The sequence below is a fragment of the Sciurus carolinensis genome, chromosome 4, assembly GCF_902686445.1.
Source record: "Sciurus carolinensis chromosome 4, mSciCar1.2, whole genome shotgun sequence".
Lineage (NCBI taxonomy): Eukaryota > Metazoa > Chordata > Mammalia > Rodentia > Sciuridae > Sciurus > Sciurus carolinensis.
In genome coordinates this window covers 8,346,450-8,368,319 of record NC_062216.1, presented here as the reverse complement: position 1 = coordinate 8,368,319, position 21,870 = coordinate 8,346,450, and the positions used below count along the sequence as shown (strand labels likewise).

General features: G+C 44.4%; 1 protein-coding gene across 2 annotated transcripts in view; it reads right to left on the bottom strand.

Moving 5' to 3' along the window:
* Pinx1 (PIN2 (TERF1) interacting telomerase inhibitor 1) overlaps nucleotides 1-18,309 on the bottom strand; it is a 68,783-nt gene extending 50,474 nt beyond the window's left edge. For both annotated transcript variants that reach the window (XM_047548272.1, XM_047548273.1), the window contains exons 1-5: nucleotides 18,182-18,309; nucleotides 12,743-12,852; nucleotides 11,012-11,104; nucleotides 9,896-9,974; nucleotides 5,715-5,807 (exon numbers count right to left, since the gene is read on the bottom strand). In XM_047548272.1, coding sequence (XP_047404228.1) covers nucleotides 5,715-5,807; nucleotides 9,896-9,974; nucleotides 11,012-11,104; nucleotides 12,743-12,852; nucleotides 18,182-18,200 — 394 coding nt within the window. In that variant the 5' untranslated portion in view covers nucleotides 18,201-18,309. The remainder of the gene's footprint in view (nucleotides 1-5,714; nucleotides 5,808-9,895; nucleotides 9,975-11,011; nucleotides 11,105-12,742; nucleotides 12,853-18,181) is intronic.
* Between the last annotated feature and the right edge of the window lie 3,561 nt (nucleotides 18,310-21,870).

The following is a 21,870-nucleotide window of genomic DNA, read 5'->3' as shown; positions in this document are numbered from 1 at the left end:
CTGTTCAGTAAGGCCAGTCTGAAACGAGGCAACACAACTTATACAACTCCAGGAAGGAAAATGGTTTGTGGAAAAGAAAAACACAATTTTATAACTACTGACCTGTCCCACTTCACAGGTCACAACTTTTCAATTAGTAATATTAATTAAATCTAAAAACCAGCTAACCGTCTTAGAACCAGAACTCCTGTAGGAACAACCTGGAGCACACAGGCCGCGAGACCTAAGTTCCAAGGCTGGCCGCACGACCTGTATGCCTTCAAGGTGCCACTTCCAGGTCACTTCAAAAAGACACCGCCATTTACACAGGATTATGGATGCATAATAAAAAAAACTGCTTCCTATACAGTTTCAAACATTTTAAATTTATACTTGTTCAGTTAATAATTGACACAGGTCTCAAGTTATTAACTGAATGAGTGAAAACTGTAAAGATTAAATGCAAATTAAAATTCGAACTTTTCTTTTAAAATGTTCTCCACCATAATAGCTATTATCACCTTTAAATAAAAGATCACAGAATGAGAGCAGAAATTAAATGGCTCTGGGAAAAACAGTGCCCTAAAGATCTATGATTCTTATTGTTTTTGATTTTTGTTTTTACAGACGGCATTTTGATTCATTGTACACATGGGGTACAACTTTTCATTTCAAAGGCTGTACACAGTGTAGACTCATACCTTCCGTGTAATATGACTCTTATTTTTAAAACTAAACTCAAACTTAATTTCAAACCCACAGCCAACTAACCTAAGGTGCACTTCCTCGGCATTTCAACGCCTAACAACACCCTGTGAGCACTGGGCAGGCACGTCCCCATTTGTCAACTTCATGGCAAGTGCACTTAAAATGCGCTCCACTCCTCGCCAAGCCTGGTGGCTCTGGTGCGAGGGACAGGGGGTTGGGAGGTGGGGGTGGGGGCTGGGACAGGCGTGGGGATCTGCATTTCGAGGGGTAAGCCAAGTTCCACATCAGGGACGCACTAGTCCTCCTGGCTTCCTGCAGCAAACTGACTTGGCAGAGTAACGCATGATCTGGAGGGTTCTGGTTCACTATCACTGGGGCTTCAAATACGACATTGCTGGGTCAGTCCATGAAATTAAAACACAAAGCTCCCTCAACGTAATGCAAGGCGCAGAGCCAGAACCAGTTTCAGAGGCGGCAGTGCCAGATGAAAGGGCGCAGGCAGTACGACCTGTCCTGTTGGGAGAGCCCTTCCCGACGGGCTCTGCACACTGCTCTCCCGTCACCTGAGCAACACGTGCTCTGGGTTCTGACATGAAACAGAACCTCTACAAAAGACCCCAAGGAAAGCCCAGCAGCTGAAGCTCAGGAAACAAGCCAGGAAAGTGGGGAAGGCAACAGGCTGTGGAGCCGCAAGGTGGACAGACTCTGAGGAGGCACAGAGATCTACACTCGGCTGTCACCAGCAAGACCCCTTTACCATTGCCACGTGGGTGTGGCAGTTTCCACTTCAGAAAAGCGGGCACTTGGTTCAAAATGTGCACTGCCCAGCTCTCCCAACCTCTCTCCCCGAAGGGAAGAGAAACCTCAAGGGAAATGCAGTAAGACTTCTCTCACAGCATCTGACTAAAAGAAAAGCCGGAGGGATCTAAGAAGGGACAGCATGAGAGAGAACATGAGCCTAGAACAAGATATCCAAACAGGAACACATGAGATGAAAGTGAATCTAAGCCTCAAAGGGAAACTGCCAAGGAAGGCGCAAGTGTTCCTAACGTGTTGGTCAGAGGTTCTTGATCAGGACTCTCTATCCTCTAGCAAAGTTCACTTAGTAAAGGTAGAAGCCAGGACTGTTAAAGGCCTTGCCCTGGATTTGATCTGGAAAACAAGAACACAGAGAAGAGACAAGTGTCAGACGGGTGGAAGGAACCTAGAGGTGGGTGGAAATGTAAAGATAGAAGTGATTTTGAGACCATTATTAATGGTCCTGGTTGAACAGTTTGTAAACATGATAAAGTTAGGACCACTTCTGAATAAAATATACACATTAAAAATGAATTTTGAGAAAAAAAATGAATTTTGAGGGCTGGTACTGTAGCTTAATGGCAGAGTGCTTGCCTGGCACGTGTGAGGCACTGGGTTTGATTCTCAGCAACACATAAAAATAAACAAATAAAAATGCTGTCCATCTACAACCACAATTTTTTTCTTAAATGTGACTAAAAACATTAATGAATTTTGAAAGTTCATTAGCCTCAGTTCTGACCTATCGTGAAGTCATAGCAAATAGTGTTGACAAACTTAGATCTTAGAGAAAACAGTAACTACAAACAAAGTGAATAAAATAGGCAACACATGCTGCCCATCTGGGTTTGGTTCATCTGTCAGTCAGCTTTCAACTGGCCACAGCACTTTGAGAACTGGGAAGAATGGGAGGCTTCTTAAGAATACATAAACTGATGTAACAACGTCCATGCACGGCCACAGCGTGACAGGGAGCACTGCACCCAGGGTCACTTCAGCTGTTTGCCTAATAATCAGTTATGAGGCTGTCCAAACAAGCAGAGTGGCCAATGGAAGGAGGGACATCACTGCTACAGCCATACCACGATGTCCGAGGGACGCAAAGGCAACTCCAACAGAAAACAGGACTGAAGCATCACAGTGGTTGGGAACCACTTAGTTTAAGAGCAGAAGCAATAACTCAGTAGCTGCAGACAACACCAAATTATAATCGAGGCTTAAAAAAGTGCATAGAAAAGTAGAGTTTGCTCAGAGTACAAAGGGACAAGGGCAAAGAAATACAGGTTTTAGAAATATATTTATTAAATAAAAACATTTAAGACTTAGATAGTTGCTTAAATTACTTAAAAACTCACCGCATTCTTAAACCAAGAATAAATTAACACTGTATGTTGGTTTCCCTTGAGATGCAATGTAGGGGAATGACAGCCCGGGGGGCAGGAAGGAGACAAGGGCGACTTTACCACAAAGGACACTGGGAAGCCATGAGTCTGAAAGAACCAGGTGGGTGAATGACCGGGACCTGAATAAGCCGTCAGGAGACAGTGCACTTTTCACAAGGGCAAGGTGGTGCTTTTTGTATTTAAAATCTGAAGAGCAAGATAAGAACAAGGGTCCTTCCTGTCAGTGTCCAACTATGGGAGGAGTCAGCCACTCTGTGCACTGCGAAATACCTGGAAAGCACGTCACCAGTGAAAAGCATATGAGTGGGCAAGGAGGGCTGCGTAATGACAATGACGAGTAGTACCAACCCAGCTAATGCAGCCCTGCACGCACCCGGGTATAACTGAGGAGGAAGAGCGACGCTCTCCTGACAGTTTCCCACTCTGCAGATTAAAAAAAACCTTAAAAACAGTTTTGCATAAATTGATATTTTCCCCTTTGCAGAGGTGGCCTCACCATTTTTCAAATTAAAAGACACCACACTGGAGTTAGGTTTTAAACAAATACGGACAAAAGTAACTTAAAATTATATAATAAATTATTTCAAATCAAAAGCGTATGATTTGTGGCTAGAAGAAGAATTATGTAAGAGAACTTAAATGATACAGTTGATATTCAGGCAGTAGCAAATTTTCCAACACCACTTGCTAGTGGGTAAAATGTTTATCTTCACCCTCAACAGGCTATATACAAAGTCTGCAATCCCAATTACTTAACAAGCTGAGTTCAAGGCCAGCCCGGGCAACATGGTGAGACTCAAAAAAATAAAAAAGCTACTTTCCTACATTTTAGTTTCCTGGACCACAGATGGAGTCGCAGTGTGAATCATCCTCCTCAACTAAGTGAATTAGTAACTTCGTTCTGAGCACACCTGTAGGCATTGGACTCCCTCGTATTCACAATGCTGAAGAGCACAAGTTCCATAAAAGAAGCCATCGCTCACAAATCATAAAACAGAACCTAGCTGAGAGCTTCACAGGGCCTTACGAATGTTTCCTTGTTTTACAAGAAGAAACTGAGTCTGGAAGATGGAAAATGGTTCAGTGACAAGTCTGAGAGTGACTGCTAGGGGAGGCCTGAGGTTTCTCATTCACACCAGTGACAACATGACTCCAGAGGAGATCAGGAGACTCCACTGGGATGGTGGAGATGGAGGGTAAATTATCATTTCTTCACCGCCGGGATTTCTGCTTCCTTCTCATCTTTTCTATTGACTTCCAGTCTGCATGACCTCCATTTCTCAATCTCTTCTTCAACCTCTCTAACAACATTTCTTGGACTCTTTTCTTTTCTGCATACCCACGTCCCTTCTCCCCAGGTGAGGGTAATGAACATGCAAGTCTCATTTTAAGAGAGAAAATGAAGGCACAATGCACAAGCTGACAGGTCACCAGCACGGGAGTGGCTTAGCTAGAAATAGAAAGCAGGTGCTCCCAGCACTGAGCAGCTTAGTGCAGATTAGCGTACATCCCCGCTGGGCTGAGGCTCCAGATGAAGCGAGGCATGCAGTCAGGCACCAGGGGACTGGAGAAGACTCCACTGCAGGGCGAGCTTAAACGGCTGCCATGCCACACAAGAGCTGCGGTCGCTTCGTGTCACTCTTGTGCTCCGCAACAGCACCGCTCAGGGCATGGCCATTTTTTCTACTGGCGCTGATGAAAAGACAAGGGCCACTGAAGGGCCTGGGTGTGAAAGGACCACTCCTGCCACTCAGGAGGATGGAGGGGCCAACCAAGTCGGTCTTTGTCCTGCAGTAGGCTGAAGAGGGGACAGAACCCTGGCTAGAAGTCACCCAGGCTAACAACTAAGTGACTACCTGAAAGAAAATGGGATGCCACCGAGAGCGACTCCAAACACACCTGCTGGGAGAGGCAGAGACGTCTCGGACCCCCGCGCCCAGTTCTGTCATTCCACCCCGATGCCCTCAGCTCCGCACAGCCTCTCCTTTAAACCAAACACAGCTCTACCCTTTGGGGTCTTGGACCAGAGCCTCCCAGTCGAGTCATCAAGTTCAAAGCAAGGGATGCCTCTTCTGGCATATCAAGGTAGAAAATACATCCGGTCTCACAGGCAAGAAGATCCAATGGTGACGGGATCGTCTGCATCAGTTAGCACACTCTAAGTACATCACATAAAAACAGGCGGTGTGGCTGTTCTCAGGGTAACATCTGGGAGTTGATTAGCTCCAGGTAATGGTTTCTCACCAGGACAAGATCAACACCTGGTGGCTACAGGGCACAACTGCACCACGAACAACTGGGGCACAGGAGCTGCGAGGGGTATGGAGTTGGGAAGACAGGATTCACCGCCTGTTCTCCAACACCACCCGGTGAAGGTCCTGGGATGCCCACATTAACGTTCCATGAGACGGAGAGACCAGAAGGTTACAAGGGTCAACGTGGGCATGCGATTTTCACTGATGAGCTCTCCATGTGGACCAGGATTCTCTGAACGGGCTTGTTAGGAGTCGTTCAACACCAACACTCAGTTCTGCAAACACAAAAATGTGGCTAAAAAGGTTGAATAATTCAATTATTTTCTGACCTAGCCACATAATGTTCCTTTTCTCCTCGAAGCAGCATGCTGACTTCCATTTTTGGCTTTGTCACAGGACCTGGAACCTCAGCTGGGCCTCTCACTCCACAAGCCGAGTCTGCGTTTTAACAAGTGCAGACTTCCCCACTTAGCACACACGGCAAGTCACCCCTGCTGGTCAAATGCTGAGAATGCGTCAGGAAACTCGGCTTCCACACAGACTTCAACAACAGACAGAGACTGTAGCTTACCTTTCGTGAATTTCATGTAATGGACCCGGTTTTTAGAGATTTTAGACTTTTCCTCAAGGTGAAAAGATTTCTTTTCCTTGTTGTCTGAAGAGTCTTAAAAAAGATGAAAAACATTACATTAAAATCTGTGTAATCCATTCTTATTTATTCTCTTACAATCAATGGTCATATTTAAATAAGATTACAAGGAGTCCCATCATTTATTTTTGAGCTCTAATCAAATGATTTGGACTATTTTTCCAACTGTGCCCTATGCATCAGGCAAGTTTACCCTCCTGATGTATAAAGTCCTTGAGGGTAATAAATGAAAACTTGTTTTCACACAAGATCTATACACAAGTGCTCCTATTAACCTTATAAATGCTGGCTATAACTCCAAAGTCCTTCAACAGGTAAATGAATGGCTGAGTCAACTCTGGCACATCCTCACAGGAACTGTCACTCTACAACAGAGAGGGTTGAGCTGTCGATGCACATGTCAACCTAGATGGACCTCTAGGGCACCTGTTCAGTGAGGAAGGTCGATCTAAAAAGGGTACCTACTGAATGATTCCATTTATATAACATTCTCATACTACATGAATGGAGAACAGACTGGCAGTTTCCAGGGACAGAGATGAAAGTGTGGTGCTGAAAGTTGACGGGGTGCAAGGTGGTTATGAATACAAGCCCCTCCTTGTGATGGTGGAACAGTTGATCTTGCATCTTGATCAAGGTGGGACTGTGTGGGTCTAAACTTGGGATAAAACTGCACATGAAAATGAATGAAACCTGAAAAAATGGAAAGGAGTGAAAAAGGTCTGTGGTCTACATAACAGTAACACCAAGTGTCAATTTCCTGGCTGCAAAATGTTAAAGCACTGTAAGATGCCCCCTAAGGGAAGGAAGAAATTTGAAAGAATTTTTAGAAATGAAATTTTAAAGAATATGAAGACAGAACAAAATGTCTGATTAGTAAAAAGTCAAATGGTATGAATTTGCTGTGATCTTAAGGAAATAAAAATATTGCAGAAAAGAAATTACTAGGTTATTATGATTTACAACTTTAATACATGTAATATGTGACTGTGACCAGAATATCACTTGGATGAAGACACTGTATTTCCCGAAGACAGCATGGCAAGAAAATAACATGTTAGCTGTCCACGTCAGTTCCTTGGGACAGGCTTTCCCTGAATGGAATCTTGTAAAGGATCTCTTCAGTCCGGGGATGGTCATCAGGGAGGGCTGGTCTGGACTGTACTGAGCTAGAGATGTAAGCACCTCCAACTGCAGGATCACTGCCATCGGGCTACCAGCTCCCTCTAGTGGCCTGGAGGTGGAATTTACCTACAGATTAATAACAGCAGCTTTCAGATTATCTCAAACACTTTCAGGTTTTAGGCAGAAAGGGAAGATTAACCCTACGCAAATGAACCGCTGAAGGAGGCTGTGCGAGGACAAGGCACCACCTCTTGAAATCTGTTAGACACTCACAGCCTTCCTGACGATAACAAGGGCTCCACTGCGTCCCTTGAAACAGCCCCCTTGCCTGCAACATGCCAGGAGGGACCGCTGCAGGGACCAGCCCCAGCGCTCAGTCCCAGCCATCAGTCTAGGATAAGGAGGACCTAAGTCAGGGTCCCCAGAACTGCTGCAATGGCATCTCTCACTTAGAATGCAGTAATCTTAATACCATCACTAGAAGAAAGTCACTCCCCAACGATCACCATCAAAGTTCAAAAGCAAATTCTGAAAAATCTGCTTTCTCTTTTCCCTACCCATAAAACTGAACCTCATAGCTCCTTTCTTTATGGGATCTTGCAGCAGATCATTTCTTGGCATTCCTTTGGCCTGAAAAGTTACAGAGTATTCTCAAGTACTAAGTAAAAAAGCTATAATACAAAAGTTCAAATATGACCATTTCCCTGTTTAGGGATGGCATGTGGATGCCTCTGAGAAAAGGATCCCAGACTCAGAGAACTTCACTTCTATGAGTACAGTGGTGGCAAGGGCACCTCAAGGCTGAGTGACACACAAGTCATGACACCAAACTTGTTTAGGAAAAGTGACTCATTTTACTGGATATTCATTGAGGTAGAAGTCGATCCCTGTTATTCAAACTGCTGGGCCTGTTACTGTCTGGTAACTCTCATTGTAGCCTATAGTTGTAACATCAACAACACAGGCTATTTCACCCTAAGTCTACCAAAAAGAGACCCAGCAATTTTATCATGGGTCTCAAGGTAACCAGATAACACACCATAATACACAGATGTATTTAAAAATCTGTACAGTCAAGTGAAGCAAACCCCTTCACAACCACCTCCAGAACTAGAAAAAAGGCACTACCAGTATTCAGAAGTATCCAGAAGCATCCAGCACCCATGCGCCCCTTCTCATTTTCTGCTGCTTCTTCCTGGCTCAGTTTCAACCTCTGCACTACTGACACTCTGAGCATAGTAATTAGTTGTCCGTCTGTGGTGGTAATGGACAGCTGTCTTGTGTTCTGCTGGATGTTTAGCCACATCTCTGACCTTTTCCAGAGATGCCAATAACACCTCGCTGACTGTGACATTCAAAAGTGTCCCTAGACATCGCCAGATGTCCTGTGGGTGGCAATATTGCTGCCAGGTGAGAAGCACATCTTAGGATAACCACTATCTCATTTTTTTGCAAGAATCCTTGCTCCCACCCCCTTGTTTTTATTTTAACTACTTCTCTTATTTTTCTTTCTTTTTTTAGGGGGTGCCAAAGGTGCATGATGTCCACAAGTATCTGTAACTACCAGCTAGATCAAGCAGCCAGACACTGGCACCAGCCCAGAAGGCAATGCCTCAGGAGCCCCTTCCCAAAGACGTGCTATCATGATCTCCACAGTACACTACACACTTTGGTTTTTAACATGATTTTACCACCTGTATGGCACCTCGATGCCAAAGTTCTGCCTGCTAGCTGAAGTTATAGAAGTAGAACCACACTGGATGCACCTCTGTCCATCTTCTTTGGTCAACACCAAGTGAATGAGTCTTCGACCAGATGACAAAACTATAGCTGTGGGCCAAATCCAATCAGTCACCTGTTTTCGTAAATAAAGTTTTATGTGGTCTACTGTGGCTTTCACACTCCAACATACTAGTGGAGTTGTTTTGACAGAGGTTTTTGTGGTCTATAAAATATTTCTCTAGCCCCTGACATAAATCATTTGCCAACCCTGTTGCACACGTTTGCATAAAACTCTAATGTGCTTCTCTGCATTCACAAAGGTGGCATGGCAGTGCATGTATCCATTCTATCACTGGTGGGCATCTGGGCTATTATGAGTCTGTGGGTACTGCAAACAATGCCATCCGTGCTCCTATGCATGTTTCCCAGGCCCCAAGCACAGGTGTCTGTTAGGCGGGTAAAGACGTTATACAGATCTTCCACTTTTGTAAATAATTCCAAACTGATCCAGATGTTCATGTCCACCTACACACCATGGAATTCCCACTACTCCACATTTTCAGCTACTTGCCATTATCTGACTCCTTCCAGTGGGTGGGCAGTGGCATCATGCTGTGGCTTTATTCTGCACTTTCTTGAAGGCTAATGTGGCCACGTGCCCTGTCACATATTTACTGGCCGCTGGATATCCTTGTTGTAAGATACCTGATGCTGACTGATACCTGGTGCTTGGCCAGGAGGGTGGTGCACACCCGCAGACCCAGCCACCTGGGAGACCGAGGCAAGGGGACTGCTTGAGCCTAGGAGTTTGAACTGGAAAAAAGTTACATACCCGAGCAATCCAAACTCTTAGATGAATTACAAGACAAAACAAACGCCATAGCAAAGGCTTCTCTATGGAGGCTCTGCTGGTAGTCTGTTTATGGTCTGGACTGGTATTTCCTGCTTGTATTTTAAAAATATCTTTTCTGTGTACTCAAGCTTCCCTGTAAAGCTAACTTTACTATTTCAGATGTAACCCGAACGGATTTATCTTGTCATTCTCAAACTCTGAATGGGGGAAAAGTGCATGCTGATGGCTATAGGGTCATTCAATGAAAGCACCAGAATAATGAAAACAGAACCAAGAATCTACATAGCTCCAGTCAACTGGCTTTCAGATATACAGTGCTTATAGTAAAGAACTGATAAGACTCTTCTACAATGAGACGACACCGCCTGTAGATCTGAAGGTCAAGGATGCTAAAGTTCCCTACCTGCTGTTTCCTGCCCGTGGCAAGTGTTCAGTTCAGCCAGAAGCTGGTTAAAATCATCCTGATGAGCAATCCAGTTGTCCTGAAAATACCAAAAAGCTGAGTGAAAGGCAAGTAAGAAATATTTCAGAAGCAAGGGAATCTGGCAGTTAATATGAAATTTTAAACCTTTCATCAAAATATTATTTGAGGTGGGTGTGGTGGCACATGCCTGTAATCCCAGTGGCTCAGGAGGCTGAGACAGGAGGATCACGAGTTCAAAGTCAGCCTCAGCAACAGCAAGGTACTAACCAACTTGGTGAGACCCTGTCTCTAAATAAAATATAAAATGGGGCTGGGGATGTGGCTCAGTGGTCAAGTGCCCCTGAGTTCGATCCCTGGTAACCTCCCCACCCCTACCCCTTCCCGCCAAAAAAAAAACCCAGACACAGACTCTTTCTTAAGTGGCTGAAAATTTTAGCTATTCCAATCTTCTACTCAGAGCCACTGAAGTAATCAAAATAATTCAGTTTACATAACTAAAAAGTCATTCTCTCAATTTTCTCCCAGATTCTGTTGGCTGCAAGAACTTAGGAAGAAAGTTTTCATCTTAGATACTTTCTAAAGAAAACAGATACTGAGTGTGGAAGGTATGGTGGGCCGCTGGATTTAATCACAGTGCCAACGTGTGAGCAAATGTGCCCCCGCCCCCCACCAGCTGCTGAATGCAGAAGAGTGAGAAAGGGAAAGAACACAACTTTCTTGCAGAATTTCCTACACTAAATGCCAACTTTTAACAATATAACTAATATCTGAACACGAGTACAGATAGAAAATCCATCCTCTCCTGAAAAGAACACTTCTATAAAATAAAGACTTTCTGCAAAGTTTATCAATACAATCCATTTGGATATCTTGGGCATAAGCAGGTAAATGACCCCAGGAGGACAAGGAAGCACGGTAGTGAAGGGCAGGGCACAAGATGGAAGGCCAGCTAGCCATGGGCCCTTCCCTTGCCCAACAGAGACACTACACGTGAGCAGTTGAAAGTGTTAGCCAACTTGACTGCATTAGAATTTTCATATGTACAAAACTGAAGTCTATTATGCAAAGAGAACCCCAAGGCACACCCTTGCTCACTTCATTATTGATGGTAGCTCCAAGTCCCAGGTGGTTATTTTTAACTTGAACTTTAATATGATCTGTGGCTCCTTGCTCCTGAGCCCCCAAACCCTGTGGAAAATAAACAGAGTTAGCACTTTTATTAGGTGGAGAGGTAGTCTCTTTCTTCCCACATCAACGGTTCAATTAATGACTGAACTCTAGGGTGAGACATTATCCTCACCCTCAAAGGCAACACAGCCCAGTGGACTCTCAGGAGACAATGTCTGCCACATCAAGGATTCCCTTATAATAATGAATGTCAATTCTTCTATCTGAGTCCAGATATAAGACCACATAAGACACTGGGTAACACTCTCCTTGCTAATGCTCAAAAGCAGAGGTCTGCTACAAACAGAAGCCCCTGGAAGCTGGTGGGAGTCTATGGCTCTACTATATAACATATGTGAGGAAAGCAAATGCAAAACCCCTTAGCTGGGCACAGCCTGGTGCTCTAGAGGACCTGAACAATACCCAGAGCGCTTCAGCCAAGTAAGCCAAGGGAACGTAAGATGCCAGCAAGGGGCTAGACCTAACAGGATCTTGCAAGTCACAGTAGAAATGTGGATTTGATTTTAAAAACCCCTGGAAACCACTGGAATACAAGCAAGGGAATAACATGATCTAATTTCTGCATCTTTAAAGGTCATGGTGGCTGTTGTAGGACAAAATGGATCCAGGAGGAAAAGGGAGTGGGGAGGCATGAGAAGAGTGTTGAGGGGATCGGGACAGGCAGAGACAGTGGCTGGACCAGCGCAGTGGTCTATGTACCCAGAAAGGACAGGGAGTGGGAATTGAAGGTTTCAGGCTCGAGTGCACAGGTAGTATTTTCAAAAATCAAGACAACCTGGAAAGGAAAAGAGAGGTGTGGAGAGGTCAAGAGGTTTATAATTAAAATGACATCCTTGAAGTGCTTACTCAAGCAGAAAAGCCAATGCACAAATGAACTTGCAAATCTGCAGCAGAGAGGACAGACCTGGACTAGAAACAGCAAAGTGACTAGTCGTAGACTTTACATAATTCAGAGCATAGCATGGCAAGGAATGATGTCACCTGAGCGATACAGAAAAGGGCCTGGAGCTGGACCAGAGGAGCTCCAAAGTTCAAGTCTAGAGGAAGAAAAATAACAACAAATTAAGAAGTGGCTGGTGAGGTCAAAGAAAAACCAGGGGAAGGGGTAGTACTATGGATGCCAAGACATGAATGTCTTGAGGAGGAAACAGTCGGTCATATCCAATGCTGCTACAGGGCTACGTAATGTGAGAACAAAATAGGGTCCACTGGACTTGACAAGAGTCCCACAGCCCTTGACAAGAACCAATTAGTGTGAAGATACAACAGGAGCCCTACTAGAGTCAGGAATAAATGGAATGTGTGAACACCGGTGTGTTCTAGCTACAGCGGGGAACAAATATGACTCTGAAGCACAGTCTGAAGCTGGGAAGGTTAAGTATGATTCCAAGGTAACTAATTAAAATGTGATGTCTAAGAAAGATGCTTACCATAGCGGCTTAAATGATAAAGAGAGCTGATGTTTACAGTCCATTCTAATTTTATCAACATCTAATAACATAATTTATTTCTCCAAAATCACTTATTGATCCAAAACATAAATTTCTCTCCGACTCCTAAGAAGGATGTTTTCTCCTGACTCATGATCTCTTGGCACAGCTTAGTTTGTTTTGTTTTGGTTGCTTTCCCCCAAAATACCTTTCCTTTAGACCACCCCATCTTCTCCAGCATCCTCTGGCCAAACTTGGAATCATCATTACTCCACGCAGTGTTTCTTGGGTCCACAGCCCACTTCTGCTTCCGCCGACCTATAAATGAAAAAGTGTCTCTTCAACAACTTACGTTCAAACCAGAGGGACATGAGGACACACCTGCACACAAGGACTGTGCTGGGCTTCAGTGCCTACAGATGCAGACTCAATGCCCAGTGGAATGGCAACGACTGGGTCATTGCCCCTGGTCCCCATTAACATACAAGTTGACTAAGAGTTCACTGTCCCCTCTCACTGTGACGCACCACAACAAGCACTTGACGTGCAAGTCAGGCCTTCCACCTTCAGCATGGGCAGCGTCGTCACCACAGGCACAGCAGCAGGGGCCCTCGTCACGCTCTCACTGCCCCATGTGATGTGCCAAATGCTGGACACAAACCAGGTCCTATGTTCATGGCAATCCAATGAAGGGAGGTATTCTTAGCTGGACCTTTCAGATGATAAGATCTGAGACAGAAAGAAACTGCCTAATATCCCCAGACAAAAACCAAATCCCTTCTAAAACGTTAAGGTCCTACCGACTTCAAAGCCTATGTTCTTAATTCGCAATTTACCACAGGTGTTATGATCTTGGGGATGTCTACTGCACCGCCACACACGTGACTTAAGATCGACTTAAGATCGTAACCATACTCTCCCTTCTCACTGGAATGCCCTATAGGCCATGACTTATTCACTGAACTCTGATAGAAATTATGTTTCTCTTTTGGCACTGAATTATATTCTACTGCATTATAGTTATTTATATATATCTTTTATGTTTCTTATTGCACTATAGTCTTAAGAGTAATATTCATTTCTTATCTTTCTTACATTTCATTGCAAGAAGTAAAAATAGAAAAAAAATACTTTGCTCACACTGGGCACTCAATAAATATGTGAATAAATGCATGAATAAACAAGAAAGAAAAGGGAAAAAAAGGAGGAAAGAACATAACTGAATTAAGGGAATTGCTTTGAGTCTCATCAAAGTATTCTGTTAAAAGCATACAAATAATCAACCCCTAGAAACTGTTTACCTCCTGCATCAATCCAATACATTAACTCTCAACAGCAGCCTCTGACCTTGGCAGTTTAAAAACACAATTTAGAACAACCTCCAGTCAAAGGGGCACATTGTGCTGCATGAAAAATCAATAGAGACCTTTAACTACGCACCCTAGCAAAAGAAACCCATTAAAGCATGTAAGCAGAAAAGAGTTCACTTACAAAGCAAAATAAGTTGGACTCAAATTTATAGCGTTCTACAAGAAAAAGGTGACCCAAAAAATGTTCCCTAGCTAAGTTACCACTTGACTTACCTAGGTAAACATTCAGCATAACATTGTCTCTGCTAATGAACAGCAAACCAGAGATAATCCTTATTAACCAGTATCTGCTATGTACCCTGGTTACTGGTGTGTTGGAGTTCATATTTCTGTACCATGCTTGCCAGGGGTCTCTGACTGAGGCCTGGATGAAGGAGACAGTTCTGAGAATGACTGAGCCCATACTCTGTAGGAAAACGCCTCTAGTCCATATTGCTTGTTTATATACAGTGAACTACAATGCTACACAGAGATCAGCCACCAAAGATCAGTTCCTCTTCCCCTGGGAAGGGAAGGTATCCTCAACCAAGGGGGATAAAGTGGTGTTTCCAAAGCAAAGATATAAAAGAGGTGGGGTGAGAAGCAGGGGGAAGTGGCACTCCCTATTAAAATAAAAAATAATAATAATACTGGATTAAAGAAAATTTAACTGAAGAATTTCTCAAAATATTTTAAATGCAAATGTGCAAATCCTATGAAAGGGGGCAGAGTAGACATGACATGTTTCCCAAACTTATTTGACCTGAACCATATTTCCCTGCAACGTTTCCTCAATCCAGCTTTGTACAAGTTTGCAGGTTTGAGAAATCCTAGCCAGAAGACTGTCTCCATCCTAGTATGTACACAAGACCCTTGGTTCCATTCTCAGCACCACTGGGAGGGAAGGAGAGAGAGAGAGGGGGCGAGGGAGGAGAGAGAAGAGAAGAGAGAGACTGTCTCTGGCCTGATCTGACTGACTCACTTTTATCACTCTTGCCCCCGACCTCCGCCCCATCTGCTCTGTGCTGATGTCAGCCTTGCTAAGACTGTGTGCAGAAAAACGTAAGAGCAGGTCTGACTGCTGCCCTCTGAAAGCCTTGCTGACAAGGGTGGTCTCTGGCTGGGATTCAGGAGGGTTCCCATGAATCTTAGGACTTGTACAAGTGGCTCACTGTTATACAGATGATGTGGTTTATGCTGGACACCTGTTTCCTTCTGAGACACTTCCTTGTTCAAAGAATTAAGCTTGTGGTGATGAGCCCACCAGGAGAAGACTTGATAGCCTGTGCCTCCTTCTCCTGGACTTTGCCTGTGCATCTTTTTCTTTTCCTTCTTTGCTTAGTATCCTTCAGCTCGTATAAATCGGAATCATATGACTATGTGCTGGATCACTCTCTGAATCCCAGAGACTACTAATCTGGGGGTGGGCTTGAGGACCCCTGAGACAACCTAGTACAGCAGTGTAAGGGACAGCATTAGGCCTCAGGTAGAGTGGACTGAATCTGCTGAATCACTATTTGGGATGAAGTATTCAACCATTCTCTAGCAGGGGCTCCTCTTATTTGGAGATCTAACTGTAAATGGCTCCACCAGGATGTTTCAGATCACCCCAATAAACAACAGGATGTTTCAGGTCACTCCATATAAGAGGTGCAAATGGACTTCACTTTCAGTCACTCATACCTGATACCACATGGCTCATGTCAGCACCAAGTTTAGTACAAAGAGTGCATTGAGTCCCAACAGCCAGGATCAGAAGTTCTGCCTTTTTTATTTTTCCAAAAACACTTTAAGATATTCAAGAGCTCAAAATACACTTCCCATGTATTTTTGTTAAAAAGTTATTCAAGACATATTCAAGATTGAGAAAACCACATATAAAATTTTAATGCGATGAATGTTAAAATTCATTAACTATAGTGTTATAATTATAAAACATAATGACTACAAGTCAAAAATTGGTCTTAGCCAGGCACAGTGGCACACATCTGTAACCCCAGCAGATCAGGAGGCTAAGGCAGGAAGATTCCAAGTTCAAAGTTAGTCTCAGCAACTTAACAAGGTCCTAAGCAACTCAGTGAGACCCTGTCTCAAAATAAAATATAAAAAAGGACTGGGGATGTGGCTCAGTGGTTAAGCGCCCCTGGGTTCATATAACTAACTAAATAAATAGGTCTTGGAAAGAAAAACATCTATGAAAAAAGTAATATCTTGATAAATAACCTGAGCCTAAAGCTGCAAATTATATGAAGACTGAAAAGTGGAGTAATAAAATATTTGTCTTACATGAGGGAGACCAACAGGATAGTATCTGATAATTAGAGAAACAAAGGCTGAAGATTTTTTTTTTTCTTTTTTTGCAGTACTAGGGATTGAGCACCAGGAATTGAACCCAGAGGGGCTTAACCATACCCCAAGTCCTTTTCATTATTATTATTATTATTATTATTTTGAGACGGGGCCTTACTAAGTTGCTTAAGGTCTCACTAAATTGCTGAGGTTAGCTTTGAACTTGTGAATTTCCTGCCTTAGCCTCCCGAGTTGCTGGGATTACAGGTGCACCCAGCTGAAGAATGCTTTTGAGAAATAAAAAAAATTAAAAAAAACTAGTAAATTTAAAAAATAGAATAAATGCAAATACTGAAAAAAAAAAAAAAACTAAATATAGTCCATACAGCAAGAAGTAACGAAAACACATTTTAATGAAGTGAAAATATTCACTACCTTATGTTAGGGGCAAAAAGTAGGATATAAAACTGAACCTATAGGATGACCCCATTTTTATAAACTATCAGGAAAAAAAATTACTAGGTAGTGAAATTATGGGACTGGAACTTTTCTATACTTCTACTTTTTCATTTCTAAAATGAGAACACTAATCCTAAGTATCTTACCACAGGGAATGACATAAACTTTAACTCAGCAAATTATGAAAAAAGACAAAAAATGTTATATATTATCATGACAAACGTGAAAATTTGGAGTATTGGAGGGGAGAGGAGAACTGAAAATATTCTCTTGAAATCATGTAGTCTGAATCACTGATACCTCCAAATAGTACTTTAAACCTATATGCCATTTACAACACTTCAAAGTGTTTTCACATCACCATCTCATGAACTTTTAAACTGACCTAGTGAGAAGAAATTTTTAAGACTCAGAACCTAATCAAGGAAACACGCATAAGCAAATAGCAAAGCCAGGACCAGTGTCCCCAAGTCCATGCTGACTTAAGCATTCATCAAAGACTGAGAACCAGAAAAGATCTTAGCAGTCTAGGTTCTAATTTTCACATGTCATCATTACAGGAGAATAAGAAAGAAATTTCTTTCTATGAATTCTTATTTAAAAATAATAGAAAACTCCTGCTCTTAGTGGCAAAATTGTAAAGACACAGAGACCACCAAATCAACTCTGTTGCTTTCTAGCTTAGTGAATTGGAAGATATTATTTCCCTCTGAACCTGGATTTGTGCCCCTGTAAAATAGGGACGGTGCCTGACCAATTTTGTTTGGTGCTCCTAATCCTTCAATGATCTCTTAGATATAGAAAGTTGACAGCATTTATTGTGCAAAATCCCTGTCCAACGGCTGTTGGTCTGTTAAATAAGCTGTTTCTCTCTGCTCATTGCTCAGCCAGCACACAACGTCCAAGTTAAGGACCAGCTGTTCATGAATGGCACGACTGCCACCTGGTGGCAAGCAATCTTAGCTACACGTCCCATCCAGAAGTTGGTTTCTCCAGGGAAGAGGTACTAATGGACTTCACTCCCCAGAAGGTAAACGTCTAAAGCGCAGCAGCCAACACTCCAGTGATGGAATAACTCCAACTAACAAGGTCTCAGACATACTCGTTAGCCTTGCACCCCGACCCCCAAGGGCTGACTCCCTATGCTTGATGCTTCCAACCCTTTCGCCTTTCTTCTTTGGGTCCGGTACATCTTCGACAAGATCTCACAGCCTGAAGAGATCCTCCTGACCCACTTCCGCTTTGCTGGGGAAACTGAAGGCCCGAGTGAGGGAACCGGCCCGAGTCCCGCGTCACGGTGTCCTGCCTCCCCTTCCAACGCGCTGCGTGTGTCCACGTCGGAGGGTGAGGACACGAGTCTCGAGGTGGCACTCGCGGCCTCTCACTAGCAGACCGGCCGCTAACTTTCCGAAACAGGCAGGGTTGGGGCACCTCTGCGGTCGACCGGGCGAGCTGAGCCCTGCCTCCCGGCGCGATCGCCCCCGCCCCACTGAGCGCCGGCCCGCACCTTCCCCTGGGGCCGGGCTCGGGCCTCCACGTCTGACACTCACGCTCGGCCAGCATCGACATGTTGTATGCAGCGCGCGGGCCTCCGGACTTGGCCACAGCAGAACCAGGCGGCCGGCGAGCCGACAAGCTGGAAGCACGGGGCCAGCACGCCAGCGGACCGCAGCGGCGGGGCGCGTGCTGCTGACGTCACAGCGCGCGACTCGCTCCCGATCCCAGGATGGAGGGGCGGGGCCACCACTGTCTGTGGGCGGGGCCACCGGGGCGGGGCTTGAGCGCGCGGAATTGCGGACCGGCTCTCTGCCCTCAAGCCGCTCCCAGTCTTAGGAAGGAAATATGTGAACCACAGGCCTTAGGATCGTGTGGTGTGAACGGTGTGCAGGAGGAGTTGGAGAAACGTGGCTGGAGGGAAGGCGTGGCCCCACCTGTGCTCCCCGGGCCAGATGCGACGTCTGCGTGGACTGGAGGGAGCACATCTTTCTGTCGATCTCCCAGTGGGATCCCAGGTTAAGCCGACTGCAGAGTTTGGGGAAGCGTTTGTGTCTCTTTGAAGTGACGCCTCTACAGGGCCAAGGCTTTGCTTTATTTTATCCACTACAACACACGCCTTGGAACTTGGCCTTTATTACATCCATGCCTATATCCATACCAGCACGGAGAAGAACAATTTGAGTATGGCAGGGACTTCATGGATATTCAAAATTTTTGATTAATGTGCCTGTGTCGAAAAGTAAGCGATTACAACTTCAGGCAGACTGGAAATGTTTTTGGACAGGTGACTCTTCAGCGAGCTTCAGGCTACTGTGGGAAGGAAGCCTTACCCACTCAAGTGGAAGATGAAGACAGTACCACCCAAGTGCCAGGGGACCCTGTGTGAAACTTGTCTAAATGAAACTCATCTTTTAACTAGGACTCTAGACAGGCAAGGTAAAGTCTTTAGTTTCACAAATGTTAGCAAGAAGAAAGGCCAAAGGATATCTACAGCAATCACTGAGTACCCAGGAAGTGAGGGAGAGGACAGGGTGCAAGTCAATGTATTTTCACAGCACAGGTATCTTGTGGGGTAGAGGACAAGATTGCAAGAAGGGATTGAGACTTAGGAAGGCAGGATCATGAAAACCTTAGGATAATTAGGAGATAGTTTTAATTATAGGAAAGTACTTCTCACCTCTGTGCTGCTATTCTTCATCTGTAAAATACGAAGAATAGTGCTTACCATGTGAGCTTGATGCAGAGTGATGAGTGCTAGCAATGGCATTTTGCACATAGTGAGCACTCGATAGGTATAATATTAGGTAAAATGGAAATTAGGATAATTATTTCAACAAATATTTGTTGTTTCAGGCAGGTGCTAGGAGCTAGAGTTACAAAGATGGACAGAAACAATCATGGCCACTACCCTCACTGAGTTTGCTTTCGAGCAGAGAAGATGGACACAGATCAAATAACTATATACATAAGGGTGGAACTGTAATAAATACTACAAAAGAGAGGTTCACAAGGCCAGAAAATGTAAGCTAAAGGAATCATGTGAATCAGAGCCATAGGCCCTGATGTGTGCATACAGAAACAAAGTGTGTTACAGAAGCTCAGAGTGGGAAAGCACTCCCCAGCCAAGACCAGTGAGAACAGAAGCCTCTGTGTGCTTCTTGGTCCAATGATGCCTTCTGGTTTCCCAGCAGCAATGCTTACCTGGGATTCCTCCTCTGTGCCTATCAAATTTTATGACATTAAGCTGTAGCCATCACAAAAGGGCCATGAGAATCTTCAAAGCTCAACCATTAAGACTCATGCCTAGAGATCCAGATTAACATTATGATGACAGCAGAGCAATCCAATGCCCTCGTTACCTTAAAACTTTTATTTATTGTTCTAACTTAGCTTCCCCTAACCTTTCAGTGAGATAGTGGCAATGTAGTGTTTTGTATTCTGAGGTGTATTCAAGGGCAGCTGGTGGGAGAGGGGAAGATGGTGGAGGTAGAGACGGGGAGATGCTTGCAAAGGAAAAGAGCAGAAGCAGATGGAGGGCCAGTGGGGGCAGTAGAAGCGGGATGGTGACTGATCGAGTTACCCACTTTAAGTTTCCAGGACTGCGCTGCTAACAGAGGACCCCTGACCTGAGAGTGAGAAAGCTTCATGTCAGGCAGGGCCTCCACCAGGCAGGGAGGAGTGGACACTGGTCACCTGAGGAGGTTGCTGGGCCTCACTGTGGGCTCCCCTGAGCCCCTCTGTAAGCCTTCTCTCCTGCTTAAGCTGCTTGCTGGGTAAGCAGCCCACAGCCCATGGAGCTCTGCTGCTGTGGTCTGGATTCCTTGGTGTGGTAATTAGCACAATGAGCTCCAAGCTAAGGGTTCCGATGTTGCTATGACACCTGTGGTTGTGTCGCCTCTCGTCTACCATTCTAGGGCATTGCTGTGAGGATTACCAGAGACAACTCGAGGATGCCTTGAGAGCTGCAGCACTCTAATGGTGCATGTGACCCCTGCTTGGGGCCTAATCCACTCCATGCCTATTCTGCATTCGCAGATCCACCTTCTTCTGCCACTTACCAACACTTGAGCCTAGGAATGTTACTAAATGTCCTCTGTCTTGTTTTTTCATCCACATGAGGAAATATACATGCTATAGATTGAATGTTTGTGACCTCCCCGAAATTCGTCAGTTAAAACCCAACCCCCAGTGCCCACATGAGGAATTCGTGACCTTATAAAAGAGACCTGAGAGAGCTCCTCCCACTTCCACCATGTGAGGATGCAGTGAGAAGCTGGCTGTCTGAACTAGGAAGTGGGCCCTCACCAGACCCAGAATTTGCCAACACCTTGATCTTAGACTTCCCGGCCTCCAGAACTGTAATACATTTCTGGTGTTTATAAGACAGTTTATCCATTCTATGGCATTTCGTTATAGCAACCCACGCTGCTGGCTGAATGAAGAGATACGTACAGATCAGGACAGCACTTGGCATGGAGAAGGGCTCAGAGAATGGCATGCCTGTGTCTGAGTGCACAGTTTTGTATTGTGTACCTGTTCACCAGGGCCACTGTCCTGATCTGTCCACTAATGATTTCAGTAGAATAATAGACGAGAGAGAGTCTCAGGGGGTGTCTTTGGATGCAGAACTCTTCAGAATCGTAACCCTGTTAAGTCACTAGCTGGGGAGTTTGTTGATTGGCAGAGTGGTAAGGAGGAGGCCTTATTTTTGGATCACAATTAAAGAGCACCAGGGACTACTTTAAGGAAATCCCCATAAGTCATGTAGGATATTTATGATTTATAGAGTTAATTTATATATAGCCCCTTAACAAACTTTATCACAAGAAATATTGTTAAGTGAATAAAGCAATTTGCAAAACTATAGGTACTCCATTTTTAAAAAGTGTGTATAATAGTCTACGCACATATACAAATACACTTGGTATATGCATACCAGTTTGTGTGGAAAAGATGCACTGGTCTTTTCAGCAGAGTAAGCAATGGAATTGCAGTGCTAGCATGCATTTCTAGGTTGTTGGAACTTTTAATTAATAAAAATACCTGTTTCTTCACTATGTGAGAATAATTTAAATATATCTCTTTTACCTATTAATGTGTGAAAAGACATGCTCCCTGGAAAGTGTGCCCTGTCTGTGGTCATGATTTCAGCCACCCCTGCCTCCGTGTGCCTCCCAGGAAGGCTTCTGGCTCTGGACTGGCTCCCTTCACATCCTCTGTGGGTGTGGGCCTGCCTCAGCAC